General features: G+C 36.9%; 2 protein-coding genes across 2 annotated transcripts in view; one reads left to right on the forward strand and one right to left on the reverse strand.

The window, feature by feature from the left end:
• LOC107657280 (vigilin-like) overlaps positions 1-9,898 on the forward strand; it is an 18,330-nt gene extending 8,432 nt beyond the window's left edge. Inside the window, exons 11-28 of the mRNA XM_016445319.1 lie at positions 530-608; positions 968-1,107; positions 1,218-1,322; positions 1,431-1,544; positions 1,827-1,913; positions 2,326-2,457; positions 2,561-2,779; positions 2,905-3,126; positions 3,210-3,428; positions 4,992-5,130; positions 5,223-5,338; positions 5,428-5,532; positions 6,809-6,943; positions 7,067-7,210; positions 7,348-7,527; positions 8,925-9,041; positions 9,145-9,294; positions 9,395-9,898. Coding sequence (XP_016300805.1) covers positions 530-608; positions 968-1,107; positions 1,218-1,322; positions 1,431-1,544; positions 1,827-1,913; positions 2,326-2,457; positions 2,561-2,779; positions 2,905-3,126; positions 3,210-3,428; positions 4,992-5,130; positions 5,223-5,338; positions 5,428-5,532; positions 6,809-6,943; positions 7,067-7,210; positions 7,348-7,527; positions 8,925-9,041; positions 9,145-9,294; positions 9,395-9,487 — 2,496 coding nt within the window. The 3' untranslated portion in view covers positions 9,488-9,898. The remainder of the gene's footprint in view (positions 1-529; positions 609-967; positions 1,108-1,217; positions 1,323-1,430; positions 1,545-1,826; positions 1,914-2,325; positions 2,458-2,560; positions 2,780-2,904; positions 3,127-3,209; positions 3,429-4,991; positions 5,131-5,222; positions 5,339-5,427; positions 5,533-6,808; positions 6,944-7,066; positions 7,211-7,347; positions 7,528-8,924; positions 9,042-9,144; positions 9,295-9,394) is intronic.
• Positions 9,899-11,919: 2,021 nt separating this feature from the next.
• Positions 11,920-15,185, reverse strand: part of LOC107657283 (neuralized-like protein 4) — a 48,505-nt gene continuing 45,239 nt past the window's right edge. Inside the window, exons 28-29 of the mRNA XM_016445321.1 lie at positions 13,974-14,133; positions 11,920-13,869 (exon numbers count right to left, since the gene is read on the reverse strand). Of these exons, the coding sequence (XP_016300807.1) occupies positions 13,665-13,869; positions 13,974-14,133 (365 nt within the window). The 3' untranslated portion in view covers positions 11,920-13,664. The remainder of the gene's footprint in view (positions 13,870-13,973; positions 14,134-15,185) is intronic.

Consider the following 15,185-nt stretch of genomic DNA (forward strand, 5'->3'; position numbering starts at 1 on the left):
CCAGTGTGTGCTGTGATTGGCTCCACTCGGTGCCTGGTCGGGGAAATGTCATGCCTTACCATAGCCGCCTGCGAGCTTCAGTGTAAATATTGCGTCAAAATCAAATCAATTTGAGCACGATTTTAAACCCGGATGATTGTATAACCACTCTAAGTCCGTCTGCCTTGGGAAAGCTAGCGTGTCTCCGACATAGTGATAACACTCGTTGCCTTCTCTAGTGCAGCTCAACCAGGTCTCGTCCCATTCGTTGATATCTGTGATATCACAAATCCCAGAAAATATTTGTAGTCCAAACGAGTCGTTCGTTGTAGTTTTTGAAAAGTGATTTCTGTTAAATAAAATATCTCCTTTTGAAGTGGACTTTGAGCTTTGTAACTTTGCAGATCTTTTTTATGCTCAAACAGCAACATTACAGACTAACTAAAGTTGAAAAAGTGAAAACGCATAATAGGACCCCTTTAAGGTTTCAGCCTTTGTGGAATATAAACAGTTTAGGTATAGTCCAAGTATTTTATTTTCCTCCCTCCAGATGGCAAGAATGGACTATGCAGAGATTAACATTGACCAGCGTTTCCACAGACATCTCATTGGCAAAAACGGGGCCAACAGTAGGTTAAAATCTGAAACTTTAGTCGTGTTTGGGATGCCTGGATAGAAACAGAGCTCATAGCACAGATAGAAATTGATGTTTGAATAGTCAAATAATTGTGGTTTTACACATTATTTGATTACAAGCAGTGCACAATGACAATATGCAACAGTTGCAAATGTATATCTCCCTCTCTGTTTAAATATAATATTTCATGTGTTGTTGCCATTACAACAGAACCTGAAAAAAATGAATAACTGCATTGCACACTGAATCTGATTCAGTGACTCTTTGAGTTATCCCTAATATATCTGTTACAGTAAAGTTGATTTGATCAATGAACAGTGCAGATGAATGAATTATCGGTGCTTTTCCCAGTAAATCGGATAAAGGAGCAGTATAAGGTATCAGTGAGGATTCCTCAGGACTCGGAGCGCTGTGGGCTGGTTCGTATTGAGGGCGATCCTCAGGGAGTACAGCTCGCTCGCAAGGAACTGATGGACATGGCCCAGCGCATGGTGAGACGTTCTATATGGAAATCACAAGAGCTCTCTGCATATGAGATTATGAACCTATCTGGCACATTTGCCTGCATGGTTTAAGCTTTGTTGTTTTCTGGCATCTTTAGGAAAATGAACGCACGAAAGACCTGATAATAGAGCAGAGGTTTCACCGCACTATCATTGGGCAGAAAGGAGAGAAGATCAAAGAAGTACGGGACAAGTTCCCTGAGGTGCTCAAAGCTTCATTTAGTAAAATGCAGCAACATCTATATTCTGCTGCACATTTTTTATAGCATTACATGAGAGATGATTTCACACAGATGGTTTCATTTTCGCAGGTCATTATCATCTTTCCAGACCAGCAACAGAAAAGTGACATAGTACAGCTCAGAGGGCCTAAAAACGAAGTGGAGAAATGTGCGAAGTTTCTGCAGAAACTCATCGCTGAGCTGGTACAAGAGTAATTTCCTCTAGCTTCCTACCTGCTCTCAAATAGCATTTGCTTTGTGACTAATACAAGGTCAAAGAAAGAGCAGCTATTATGTGCTCAGACAGCTATGAAATGATCATACTCAGCCTACAGATGACAATCTCTTGCAATGCTATTATAGTTAAGGCACTTTTTCGGTTTTAAAGTAAAAGAGCTGAGAAGTAGTTAACTCTTTGAATTACATTGAGGTTTAGTGTTTTTTTTTTATTATATTATATTTGTAATTACATGTTCATGTTATTAGGTTGAGAGCAGCTTCTCAATTTCTGTACCCATCCACAAGCAGTTCCACAAAAACATCATTGGTAAAGGAGGTGCCAACATCAAAAAGGTGAGGACACAAAGTCTGCAATTTTATTTAGATTTGTAAAAATGACTTGTTTTTAATACTGCAACAAAAATGTTTGGTTCCCAAAATCAGTACAGTATGTCTCTTTTCTTGCTTTGCTCCTTTATTAGTTTACCTTTATTTCAAATACCGAACATTTTGGTTTTACTTAACAATAACAGCACTGGTTCATAGTGAGAAAAATGACACGAACAAATAAAGGACCATAAAAACACTGAGAGCATTAGTGGCAGAGTATTATAGCATGGCCACAGAATGTTTAAAAATAACATTCAGCATTTGAATAAATAATTACAATTTCCATTTTTGGGGGATTAACTGCTATTTAAATGTTGTGTTAATGTTATTGGTTTTTTTTTTATGAGAGAAATCGTTGCTGTGTAAATCTATATAGATACGTGAGGAGACCAACACCAAGATTGATCTCCCAACGGAAAACAGCAACTCTGAGATGATTGTAATAACTGGCAAGAAGTGCAGCTGTGAAGCCGCACGAGATCGGATTCTCGCCATTCAGAAAGAGCTGGTGAGAGAAACAGGAAGCTAGAAAATGTATTATAGGTGTAATTCCCAGTGCTCTTAGTTTTTCTTCTCTCACACATTCTCGCTCGATCTTTCAATTCTCCCAGGCCAACCTGAAGGAGGCTGAGGTTTCCATCCCAGCCAAACTGCACAACTCTCTGATTGGATCCAAGGGCAGTCTGGTGCGCTCTGTGATGGAAGAGTGTGGGGGTGTTCACATCCACTTCCCTGCGGAGGGCTCAGGGTTGGACAAGGTCACTATCCGAGGTCCTGCAGAGGAGGTGGAGAGAGCCAGGAGACAACTGCTGCAGTTGGCGGAGGAGAAGGTGAGTAATTAGATGAAGATTTCAAGCAGAAAAGCAAGAAAGACAGCAGTGCAAAAAACACTGCTAGAATTTTTATAATCACATGACCAAGTCATTTTTGAATCATTTGTTTTTTGTCCCACCAGCAAGTCAACAACTTCTCAGTGGAGCTTCAAGCCAAGCCAGAGTACCACAAGTTCCTGATAGGCAGAGGAGGAGCTAATATCCGACGGGTACGGGACCGAACCGGAGCACGAATCATCTTCCCATCACCAGATGAACCAGAACAGGAGCACATTACTATCATGGGTAAAGAGGAGGCTGTATGGCTTGCCCAGAAAGAGCTGGAGACCCTCATTAAAAATCTGGTATGCCAGAAGAGAAAGCGAAACATTTGAGTTTGTGTTTCTTTGAATGCACTTCCTGCAGTTCATCTGTCCTTTCTTTTCAGGATGACGTGATAGAGGACAGTATGGTCGTGGACCCCCGGCATCACCGTCACTTCGTCTGTCGGAGAGGGCAGGTGTTGAGAGAGTTGGCGGAGGAATATGGCGGTGTAGCTGTTAGCTTCCCTCGCACAGGCACACACAGTGACAATATCACTCTCAAAGGACCCAGAGAGTGTGTTGACGCTGCTAAGAAACGCATTCAGGAGATCGTTCGAGATCTTGTGAGATTCATATTCAATCCATGTGTACATATTGCATGTAAATGCAGTGACTTTTCGACCAAGAACAGTATATACACTGCTGTTCAACATTTTTTTTAAAGAATTGATAAAAAAAATATATTTCAAAAAACTTAAACTGAAAAGAAACAAAGAAAAAAACACAAAATATTAGAAAACATATTAGAATGATTTCTAAAGGATCATGTGACACTTGAAGACTGGAGTAATGGCTAATGAAAATTCAGCTTTACCATCACAGGAATATATAACATTTTTAAATATATTAAAGGTGACATATCATGAAAATCTGACTTTTCCAGGTTTTAAGTGCTATAATCAGGTCCCTGGTGCATATACCAACCAAGGAAATGTGAAAAAGATTAACCCAGTAATGTTGTTTTGGTAAGCCTTTTTCTGCAAGCGTCTGAGAAAACGAGCGCGTCTGATTTCGCTCCCTTGGTGACTGGCAAAGTGATCTCATTATAATATTACTGCCCCTTAATCTGTGAGTTTCCACCCATGGTGGGATTGTGTTTTCGCAAGCGACAACGGTGTAGCAGTTCTAATGCCATGGCGAAAGTTTGAGCAAAGCATGCTAACTGTTCTGTGTTTGGCTGCACAGACTAGCACAGAACACTATGTAGAGTCCCAGCCTCAGAGGAGACAAAAGAGCAGTGGATTTATTGATTTATTTACTGTATATTGCTGCTGCCACACAGATCTAAAATAAACATGCGATTTATTTCCCAGCAGTTTACCTCCACAGACATAACCGACTGTTTTTGTAACTCGTGTGTTTTTAACGTAAACTTGTGTATGAATGAGAACTTAGTTTAGTACTCACATGCTGTGACAGCCGCTTTCTGTCCGTGTGCTTTGGATGTGTGCGCTCAGAAAACCATATATCAGAAGTTTAAACTCATATGGTTTAAAACGCATGATTTCAGCGCGATAAACATAATCAGAACCAAAGCAGATGTTTTTAGCAGGTACGGAGCTGTGCAGCTCTATTCTGGAAAAGGGGGCGGGGAGCAGCAGCTCATTTGCATTTAAAGAGACAGGCAGAAAAACAGAGTGTTTCTGCTTCCACTCAAAATAGGCATTTTCAAAATGATACAATAAATGACCTGTGGAGTATTTTGAGTTGAAACTTCACAGACACATTCTGGGGACACCAGAGACTTATATTACATATTGTAAAAATGGGCATAATATGTCTCCTTTAAAATAGAAATGAGTTATTTTAAATTGTTACAATATTTCACACTATTACTTTTTTACTGTATTTTTGATCAAGTAAATTCAACCCTAGTGAGAATAAGAGACTTCTTTCAGAAAACATTAAAAAAAATCTTACTGATCCTAGACCTTTGAATGGTTGAATGGTAGTGTATGTTGCCTGCTTATAAAAGGAATCTTAGAGAAGACTAGAACAATAACATGTTCACATATTCATATTCATATTATTATTGTTAACAAAAACACACACACACATGCATATATATATATTGATTGTATATTGATTGATTGATTGATTGTCTTTATCTGCTAATGTGTCATCAGGAGTCACAGGTGAATGTGGAGGTGTTGATTCCTCAGCGGTACCACAGAGCCATCATGGGACCCAAAGGCTGCAAAATACAACAAATTACACGGGAACATGAAGTTCAGATCAAATTTCCAGACAGAGATGAGTCTGCAGGTCTCTTCCTTAGTTGAGACTTTTCTTCATTCTGTTAAATGATGACTAGAATATTTATGAGCTGTATTATTTCTTGTTTTTGTGGCTGGCAGCTCAGGAAGCGGCGTCTCAAGAGAACGGGGATACGGACCTCATCCCTCGGAAGTGCGATATCATCACTGTGACGGGTCAAGCTGAAAAGTGCGAGCTGGCTCGTGCAGCTTTACTTGTAAGGAATTCTGGAAATTCTAGCAGTCTCTTTTGTCCTGTGGTGGATCATTCTCTTTATCCCATTTTTCCTTCCTTTTTGCATTCTAGGCCTTAGTTCCTGTGACGATTGATGTTGAGGTTTCCTATGACCTTCATCGTTACATCATAGGACAGAAAGGAGCTGGAATAAGGAAAATGATGGAGGACTATGAGGTAGAGACATACTGAATTGTACTTTGTACTACCGTTCAAAAGTTTGGGGTTAATAAGATTGTTTTTGAAAGAATTGCTCACGAAGGCTGCATTTATTTGATCAAAAATACAGTAAAGACAGTAATGTTATCACATACTATTACAACTGTTTTCTATTTTACTTCAGTCTTCAGTGTCACAAGATCCTTCAGAAATCATTCTAATATGCTGATCGGTGCTCAAGAAACATTTCATATTATTATCAAAGTTGAAAACAGTTGTGCTGCTTAATATTCCTGTGTAAATCATGATACCATTTTTCAAGATTCTTTGATGAATAGACAGCATTTATTTGAATGGAAATCTTTTGTAATATGTGACCCTGAAGCACAAAACCAGTCTTAAGATTTCTTTTATGCCAAAAATCATTAGTATATTAAAGGTGCTGTATGTAGGATTGACACCGCGTGGTTGAACTAGGTATTGCAGTCCAAATTCAAAATATTGGAGAGGGTTTTTTTCACCCGGCCCCTCCTCCTCATTTTAATATCTGCAAACATATTATGGTATTTTTATGCTTTAATAAAATCAAAAACTTACATACAGCACCTTTAAGTAAAGATCATGGTCCATGAAGATATTTTGTAAATTTCCTACTGTAAATATATTAAAACTTAATTTTTGATTAGTAATATGCATTGCTAAGAACTTCATTTGGACAACGTTAAAGGTGATTTTCTCAATATTTTGATTTTTTTGCACACTCAGATTTCAGATTTTCAAATAGTTGTATCTCGGCCAAATATTGTCCTATCCTAACAAACCATACATCAATGGAAAGCTTATTTATGTATAATCTTTAGATTATGTATAAATCTCAATTTAGAAAAATTGACCCTTATGACTGGTTTTGTGGTCCAGGGTCACATATTATAAATGTCTTCACTTTCACTTTTGATCAATTTAGTGCATCCTTGCTGAATAAAAGTAGTAATTTCTTTAAAAACAAAAAATCTTACTGACCCCAAAGTTTGGAATGTGTAGGCATAAACAATCCAACTTTAATGAATTGAATTGAACAAAATCCTGTTAATGGGACAGTAAAGTAAAAAATGAAAATCCTGTCATCAATTACATCACCCTCCTTTTATTTTCTTCTGTAGAACACAAAAGAATATGTTTAGAATCATGTCCAAGATGCTATTTTCCATACAGCAACAGTTGACCACAGTCTGTCAAACAAATTGTCCAACTGATGAGTGAATGTTAATGTGTCTGGTTGTACTGTGCTGTGTAGGTCAACATTTGGGTTCCTCAGCCTGAGCAACAGTCAGATATCATAAAGATCACAGGACAGGTGGCCAGTGTGGAGCGGGCCAAACAGGGACTGCTGGAGAGGGTCAAGGAGCTGCAGGCGGAACAGGAAGATCGGGTATAACCTGTGCTCAACACGCTCTGCTGACATCAGAGAACATGCTGTGAAAACAATTTCCAGATACGACCTAAAATGTACTTCTTGAAATAGGATATATTCTTTTTTCTTGTCTGTTTGTAGGCTTTACGGAGCTATAAGGTGACGCTCTCAGTAGACCCCAAATATCACCCCAAAATCATAGGCCGCAAAGGAGCTGTCATCTCTCAAATACGCAAAGACTACGATGTCAACGTGCAGTTCCCTGACAAGGGTGATGAGCAGCAGGTATGAAAGCAGATTGCTTTCGAAAGAGCATTTCCTAGTTCTTTAACCCAGACTGGGTTCATACCTTTCATACCTGTCATCCTGCTTCTGTGTGTTTAGCTGTCAGTCTTTCTTCACGCGACTCTGTCTCCCTCTAGGATGTAATCGTGATCTCGGGTTATGAGAGGAATGCTAACGAGGCCAGGGCGGCTATAGAGCAGCTGGTGGCAGCGCTGCAGGATATGGTGAGTGAGGACATCCGGCTGGACCGGCGGGTCCACGCACGCATCATCGGAGCACGCGGCAAAGCCATTCGGAAACTCATGGAGGAGTTCAAAGTAAGAACACTTTGCATATTTGCCAATAGTGACAAAACTATATAACATCTAAATTAGTCATAATATTTTATATAATAATAATAATGATGATGATGCTGATTCAGTTTATTATTAGAAACTTTGGAGTAAAATATTTAACATAATAATAACAATCAATAACAATCATTATGATAATTATTATTAATTGTTATTATTATTAAAAAATAATCACCATCACCAATATTTAACATCATTATCATAATAGTAATTAATAATGATGATTATGATCAATAACAATCATTATGATCATTATTATTATCTGTTGTTGTTGTTATTATTATTATTATTAAAAATAATTAACATCACCAGTATTTAACAACATAATAATAATATTAATAATGATAATGATGATCAATAACCATCATTATAATATGTATTAACTATTATTATTATTAAAAAATAATTGCATTTACCAATATTTAACATCAGAATCATAATATTAATAATGATGATGATGATGATCAATAACAATCATTGATAATTATTATTAACTATTATTATTATTATTAAAAATAATTACCATCACTAATATTTAACATCATAATCATAATATTAATAACGATAATGATGACCAATAACATCATTATAATATTTATTATTAACTATTATTATTGTTAAAATCATCACCAATAAAAATATTAACTACTATTGTTATTTTATTATTATCATAATTATCAATAATAATAACAATTTGTATTATTACTGTTATATTAAAAACAATTACCATCATCAGTAATAATAATAATAATAATAATAATAATGATGAATAATTTATAAGTTTTATTCGCCAATAGTGCCATAATTATATAACATCTAAAATTTGTAGTCATAATATTTATAAGTATAATATTAAAAAGTCTAACAGCAACTATGTTTATAATAATAGTAGTAATATTATAATATATAAAATATATAAAAATTAACTTAATAATAATACTTAAAGGGGTCATATGATGCGATTTCAATTTTTCCTTTCTCTTTGGAGTGTTACAAGCTCCAAGCTCATAAAGAAGATCTGTAAAGTTGCAAAGACTAAAGTCTCAAGCTTTGTAAAAATCGACGCGTTTCAGAAAGGCGGGGCATAGAGGAGAAACAATAATGTACAGTATGTGGAAAATAATGTGTTTTTTTAACCTTAAACCGCATAAACACATTTCATTACACCAAATACACAAAATAATGGTCTTTTTAGCAGCATCATATGACCCCTTTAAGAACATTTTTTTTGTTATTAAAACATTTAGTTATATACATATTTCATAATAAAAATACATATTGAAAATTAATAATTCAGGCAGATAATAGCTATATCTCATATTTGGTTCATGGGATCCTTAATAATTTTCTTCTTTTTTTAGGTTGACATACGGTTTCCTCAGCCAGGTTCTGAGGACCCGAGCAAGGTTACTGTAACTGGACTGCCGGAGAATGTTGATAACGCCATTGACCATCTACTTAACCTGGAAGAAGAATATGTGAGTTGGGAATCCACTGCAAATGCTTCTTTCTAAACAGATATATTCCATCACTTGTGTTTTCCTTTCTTTTGGATCCTCGCTCACTCATCTTCCCTCTTAGATGTTGAGTGTCACAGAGACAGAGACTATGGCAGCTTATATGAAGCCTCCTTCAAAGACGGTGGGGACAGGAGGAAATGACGAGGATAACAAAGCTCTAGCAAAAGGCTTTGTTGTGCGGGACGCCCCTTGGAATGCACAAGGCAACAAGGTTTAAAAGAATATGTTTACCACGGTAAAAGCTTGATTTCAAGCTGTCACTATCATTGTCATATTAATGATTTCCTTTTTATTCTTTTTGCAACATTCAGGCACCAGACATGAGCAGTGCCGAAGAGTTCCCCACGTTCGGATCTGGAATAGCACCGAAACAGACATCTGCATGGGGACCCAAAAAGTGCTGAATGAAACAGATATGTTCTGACTCCAGATCTCACATCTCAGCACTTGAGAACAAGAACATTCCATATTGTTGCTCTTGTCTTTCTCCTGGTGCATTTAGTGCCCTTGGAGGAGTTACTTCTGTCCTCTCTTTCCTTTGCCTGAATAGTTCCTTATCATTGGTGGATAAATGTTCATCAGCACTCCTCAAATGCCCGCAGGTGGTCACACATCAGTATCTGTTGTGCCACTCTGATATCACAGAAATGGAACCTCAAGTAGCAGTTACTGTCATTATCCTGTTGTTTTCTTGAGTTGGGTGACAAATGGCTAGGCATTAAAGAACGAGGCAGATGTTTTTATTTCTTGGACTATTTATTGCAAGAGAACCCCTAGTTCACTGTGTATAAGTTATTTTTTAAGTCCTTGATGGTTTTTCTGTTATTTATTGATTTTCTTCAGTGACTGAATATTCAAACTGATGGGTGTGGATGGTTTTGAAGCATAAAAAGCATTAGGTATTATTTTGCAGTATAGTTTCGTTTCTTTTGCTTCTGGGTATTATTTTGTGTGTGTGTGTGTGTGTGTGTGTGTGTGTGTGTTAGATGTAGCTCATTTTCAAAAGAAGTGTGTGTTGCGTGATATACTTTGAATCTCAAAATGTTCAATTTGCTGTTTATGTTTGAAGTATTTTTCACTTTTCCTTTGTCTATAACTCCTAAAAAGTGCAGGAAATGGAAGAGATTTGTGATTTCATTTCATAAGATTTACATTTTTCAACCGAGCATACGTGACAAAGACTTCAAATGAAAAGTCTCTGAAAAGTTGTTTATTAACAGAACACACTGTATGAGCAACTGTATGTAGTTTTGTGTATTTTTGAGACTTTGGAGCCCGCTACAGTTAAGTAAGTGGAATTCACTGTAAATATATCACTGTCGTAATTACAGTGGATTGCTATGCGATGATACCGTAAAGCAGCCCGCTCTTTTCTCGAAGTTTCATACTCGTTCACTAAACTTTAAACTTTACATCAGGAAACAAGTTTGGGGGAAGCGTGAGACAGAAACAGAAGACATTCGCCTTATAAGTCAGTGTAGCAGCACAATGGTTTTTCAAGGTAAAAAAAACCCTTACAGTTGCTTTAACACGAATGACAAACACACTCATGCAGATTGCTGGTTCTCAATGTGCATATGTTTACTTAAAGGTGATGGGTCTAATTTTTTTATGTTAGAATTAAAAGAATTTCTTTATACAGAGAGAACTGTAAACAGCCGTTCATATGTGGCTCTGTGGCGCTATCGATACATTTCAAAACATTGCTCTGTTTGTTTGAGCATCACAACCAGCCTGTTACAGTAACATTGGCTTAACCAATGACATGAGCTTGTTTGGATGCCTAATAATAGAAGGGAAGTATTTCATGAAACTTATTATTTTTTGCAATTCCATGTGGCGACGCTAGTGGCGCAGAAACTACACACTTCACCTTTACATTTTGATGTGTTTTGACTTGAGGGTCATTCCCTGTCCTGTTAGTTGAGTCTTGTGAGTCACTGTTGTATGTGTTGTGAAGGTATGCTAGCTAGTGTACATGGTAGAGAGAAGAACCATCTACAACCAACTGAAAATAGAAACACTATCGGCCTTAAGAAGTTAATGCCATAGGATATTTTTACCGAGATTTGATGACATTGATATGCAACACTGCAATAACATGTCAGTGACGGAACTTTCCTACTCCAAATAAAAAACCCATTCAAATAAAAGGAGATGTATTTTTGCTGTTCATTATTTCTCAAGTTTAACCTAAATGTCAAGATGTACACTTAAGGTCAAGAATATGTTTATGAATAAAAAAAAAAGACACAATATAGAAACATTATTTCAAATATACAGAGAGCCTCAAATACATTTGAGCAAAATTGACAGTAAAGACATTTACAATGTTACAACAGTTCTATTAAACTTTATATTAATCGAAGAATCCTGGAAAAAATGTGTCATAGTTTCCACAAAAAAAATATTAGGAAGCACAACAAGAAGCGGCTGATAATAAGAAATGGTTCTTGAGCACTAAATCAGCATGTTAAATTGATTTGTGAAAGAGTATGCGACATTGAAGACTGGTAATCGCTGCTGAAAATTCCTACATTACCTACATTTTAAAATATATTGCAAAAGAAAACCGTTATTTTAAATTGCAATAATATTTTACAATATTACTATTTTTACTGTAACTTTGATCAAATAAATGCAGCCTTGGTGAGCATGAGACTTCTAAAACAATTTTTTTTATAGACCCTAAACTTTTAAATATATAAAAATTGTGGTCCAAAAACAAACCTATCTATCAATCTATATACATGTGTGTGTGTGTGTGTGTGTGAGAGAGAGAGAGAGATTTGTAATTGTCATAAAATGTAATGAATTAATGGAAGACAGAACGCGATTTCCATGTGCATAATTGTCTCTTTTTTGGATTTTTATTTTCTTACAAACCAGGAAGGTAATGTTAGTGTTATGTAACAGGCTGTACAACACAACGTAAAGACATAAAAAGAACACAAACATAAACAAATAATACAAACAACTGAAAAGCAGCAATGGGCCGACACAAACCCTGTATTTTCACATTTTCCGATCTACATAGCAAGCATTCATTCAGACATCGCCCTTGGCAATAAAGCGGGATTGCTAATGCAAAATGTACACTCAAGTATGTCATATTGGCAACAAAATAAAAAAAAATAAAAAAAAAATGGATAGAGATATGCCTTCACAGAGGGTACTGTAAGTCTAGATACAATCAAAAGAGTTGATTTTTTTGTCATCGTTTTTCCAGCAAGGGCTTACATTTGTGCAATCTTAGTCATAAGAGAATACAAAAAATGGCAATATACCTAGCATGAAGTAAACAATCTATTAAAAACAAATCACATTCCCAGTGTAAACACCAATTCTGGGGTCAGGTATACCAGTAGACGACTTTAATTCCCACAATTCCCCATGAGTCTAGGCACATCTACCTGATAGCTGAATAAACAGTCCTTCTTGTTTGATATTGAACGCAGAACATAAACAGACCTTTCCATTCAGTTTTTGTACCTGCCACCATTAATTTCAGAAACACTTGCATCCTGGTTCTTACACTAAAGTTTGTGAGTAAACAAATGGGCCCAACAGCACACGTTACTTCAGAACAGAAGTTAACCCATGTGTAAACAACATCTAAAGCAGTGAAGCATTTTAAACATAAGACAGGTGACTGACCTTAAATAATGGGCAATTTGAGACACACATTTGGCCAAAACAGACACACAAATACACATATAGCTTCTTAAACTCTCTTCTTCAGATATTTTAGAGTGCTTCTGTTTGTATGTATCCATCCAGTTAAACTATGCATGTTTGTCACAATTTGGGTCACATGAAGTGATTTTAGTGGTATGAAGAGATGCGAGTTTCACTCCATAGATTGTTACAGTTATACGTGTATTCACAAGAAGAAGAAAAAAAACATAAATTTCTTGCCTTCCTGTCTTTATGTAGCCATTTTATCCACTTTGCATTCAACTAAACACTGTTTGTTGTCATTTGTGAATAAATACACAGCTATAAGAACCAAATATAGAGCAGAATCTGGAAAATAAGTAAACAAGGAAAGCGATGAAATAACAGTTTCTTCCTGATTAGGTGATTTTGCTGCATCCTTGATCTTGTTGACATTGTCGTTGAAACAGGTCTTGGTTATTTCCAGGCTGATTTGTCCGTTGCAAGTCTTAAGAAAAACATGAGTATAAATCCAGGGTTGTGCTATGAATTGGTGCCTCTGTGTTGCTTCAGTCCAGTTTTATTTCTGTGAGAACAACAGGCTCTCAAAGCAAAAACTGACAGGGTGAGACATAGCTTTAGATGTATGAAGAGACCGAAAAAATAATGGAGAGCTTGCCGAGTTAGTGAATTTAATGAGAAAGACTAAAAATCACCCACCAGTGTCCGAAACATAAAGTGCAGGCAGTGTCTTTGTCTCTGGGGATTATCATCACCCTCCTTCAAAACAGAATAAACACAAAAGTATGTCTGAAACATGCAGAGATGAATGAGTTTGGGCAGCGAAACAATGCTTAATCCTCAACGCCTGAGGGGGGTTTATAGCGAGGAAGATGATGCCAATATCCTCACTCGAGTCTGTTTTTACTCCACCCTTATGAGCAGGCCGTACAGAAGCGTGCCTCCCTTTTCCTTGGTGATCCATTCGATTTCTGCATTGCTGAATCGAGGATCAAGAGGCTCGCTGATTCCCAGTGAAGTCGGGCCCACTTTGTAGGAGCCTGGCCGCACACACACCTGGAAGCCCACCTGGGCCTGGTGACAGCGGAGGGAACGTGGGTCTCGGAATCTGTGCAGAAAAGCGTAACTGTCATTGTTTTCAAATTCATTTTCTAGGCAATCATGTTATATTCTCTCTGGTCTTTTTCTCTAGAAGCACTGCTGTTGACTTACTGCACTTTGGGGGCAAAGACCTCCAGGCCAGAGTAGCGCATGGTTGGAGAAAGCTGCACACGGGGAATCTCTCGCTCTGGGGCACTGTTCTCCTCGGGCTCCCCATAGCTGCCGTGATCCTCTGTCTTCACCGGGGACAAGGAGAAAATGGAGGACGATTCTGCTCATGGGAAAGAGATGAGCTCAGGTGTGCAGATCAATTCTAATTCACACATTCATGCATTTCATTATCAGATCATTTGCTGTTTTTTTTTTTGTTTTTTTTGCCAAAAGTAAACAAAAAGAAAATTCAAAATTTTTTAAATGAAAAAGAATATGAACTAAACCTGCTGTTTTGAATACCAGAGACTATAGCAAATAATGATATTTAATGTACTGATCAGACATAATTATAGATTTTTTCTATACAGTTTTCTCAAGTAATATAATACAATACAATACAATACATAAATATATAAATATACAGTGGGTACGGAAAGTATTCAGACCCCCTTAAATTTTTCAGGGGGAACCTTTAATTGAAACGAGGGAATGAATAAAGCCCTGCACGGCCCAGCCCTTCCGACAGCTTATCAGAATATTCTCGGCCTACTGACTCGGGAGTGCTCGGGAGTCTGACCCGAGCACGTGTCTTTTTTCTCTCTCACTATTTCTTCCCCTTTACACAGCTGCTGTTGCAGCAAATAGGCTAGTCCAGTTTTGGTTTTTAATGGCGAAGTGGTTATATTTCTTTTCGTTTCTTTATTAAGTTAATTTAGAAATATGTTTGGAACATTTTATGTTTGTTAAATTCAAGTTGTTGTTTTTTGTAAGTAAGGACCAAGCGGCCAGCGGCAGACTGTTGAGCATATATGTTTGATCAATTTAGCCTTCTCAAATCAACATGACTTGCCTAAAATAAAATATATAGACATAAAACACCATGCAATTCACAATATTAATTTAAAAATTTAACCTAGATAAATGTGTGCTGTTAGACGCATATACAGTCGTTTGTGCGGAGAGAGGAAGTTGAAGCGCGCTTTGCAGGACATGGAGGCGCCAGCGCGATCACTTGCATTTTTTTCTTAAGAGTGGAAACTTAATATACGCCGTCATTTTTGCTCATAAAGGTAAGAGTAATACATAATTCGGAGTTGTAAAGGGTCTACTTTTATTTGTGTGCACTCACAAACAATATCAACAAAAACCTGTGCTTTTGTAAAATAATTA

Source organism: Sinocyclocheilus anshuiensis, unplaced genomic scaffold (genome assembly GCF_001515605.1).
Source record: "Sinocyclocheilus anshuiensis isolate Anshui unplaced genomic scaffold, SAMN03320099.WGS_v1.1 scaffold159, whole genome shotgun sequence".
NCBI classification, from domain to species: Eukaryota; Metazoa; Chordata; class Actinopteri; order Cypriniformes; family Cyprinidae; genus Sinocyclocheilus; species Sinocyclocheilus anshuiensis.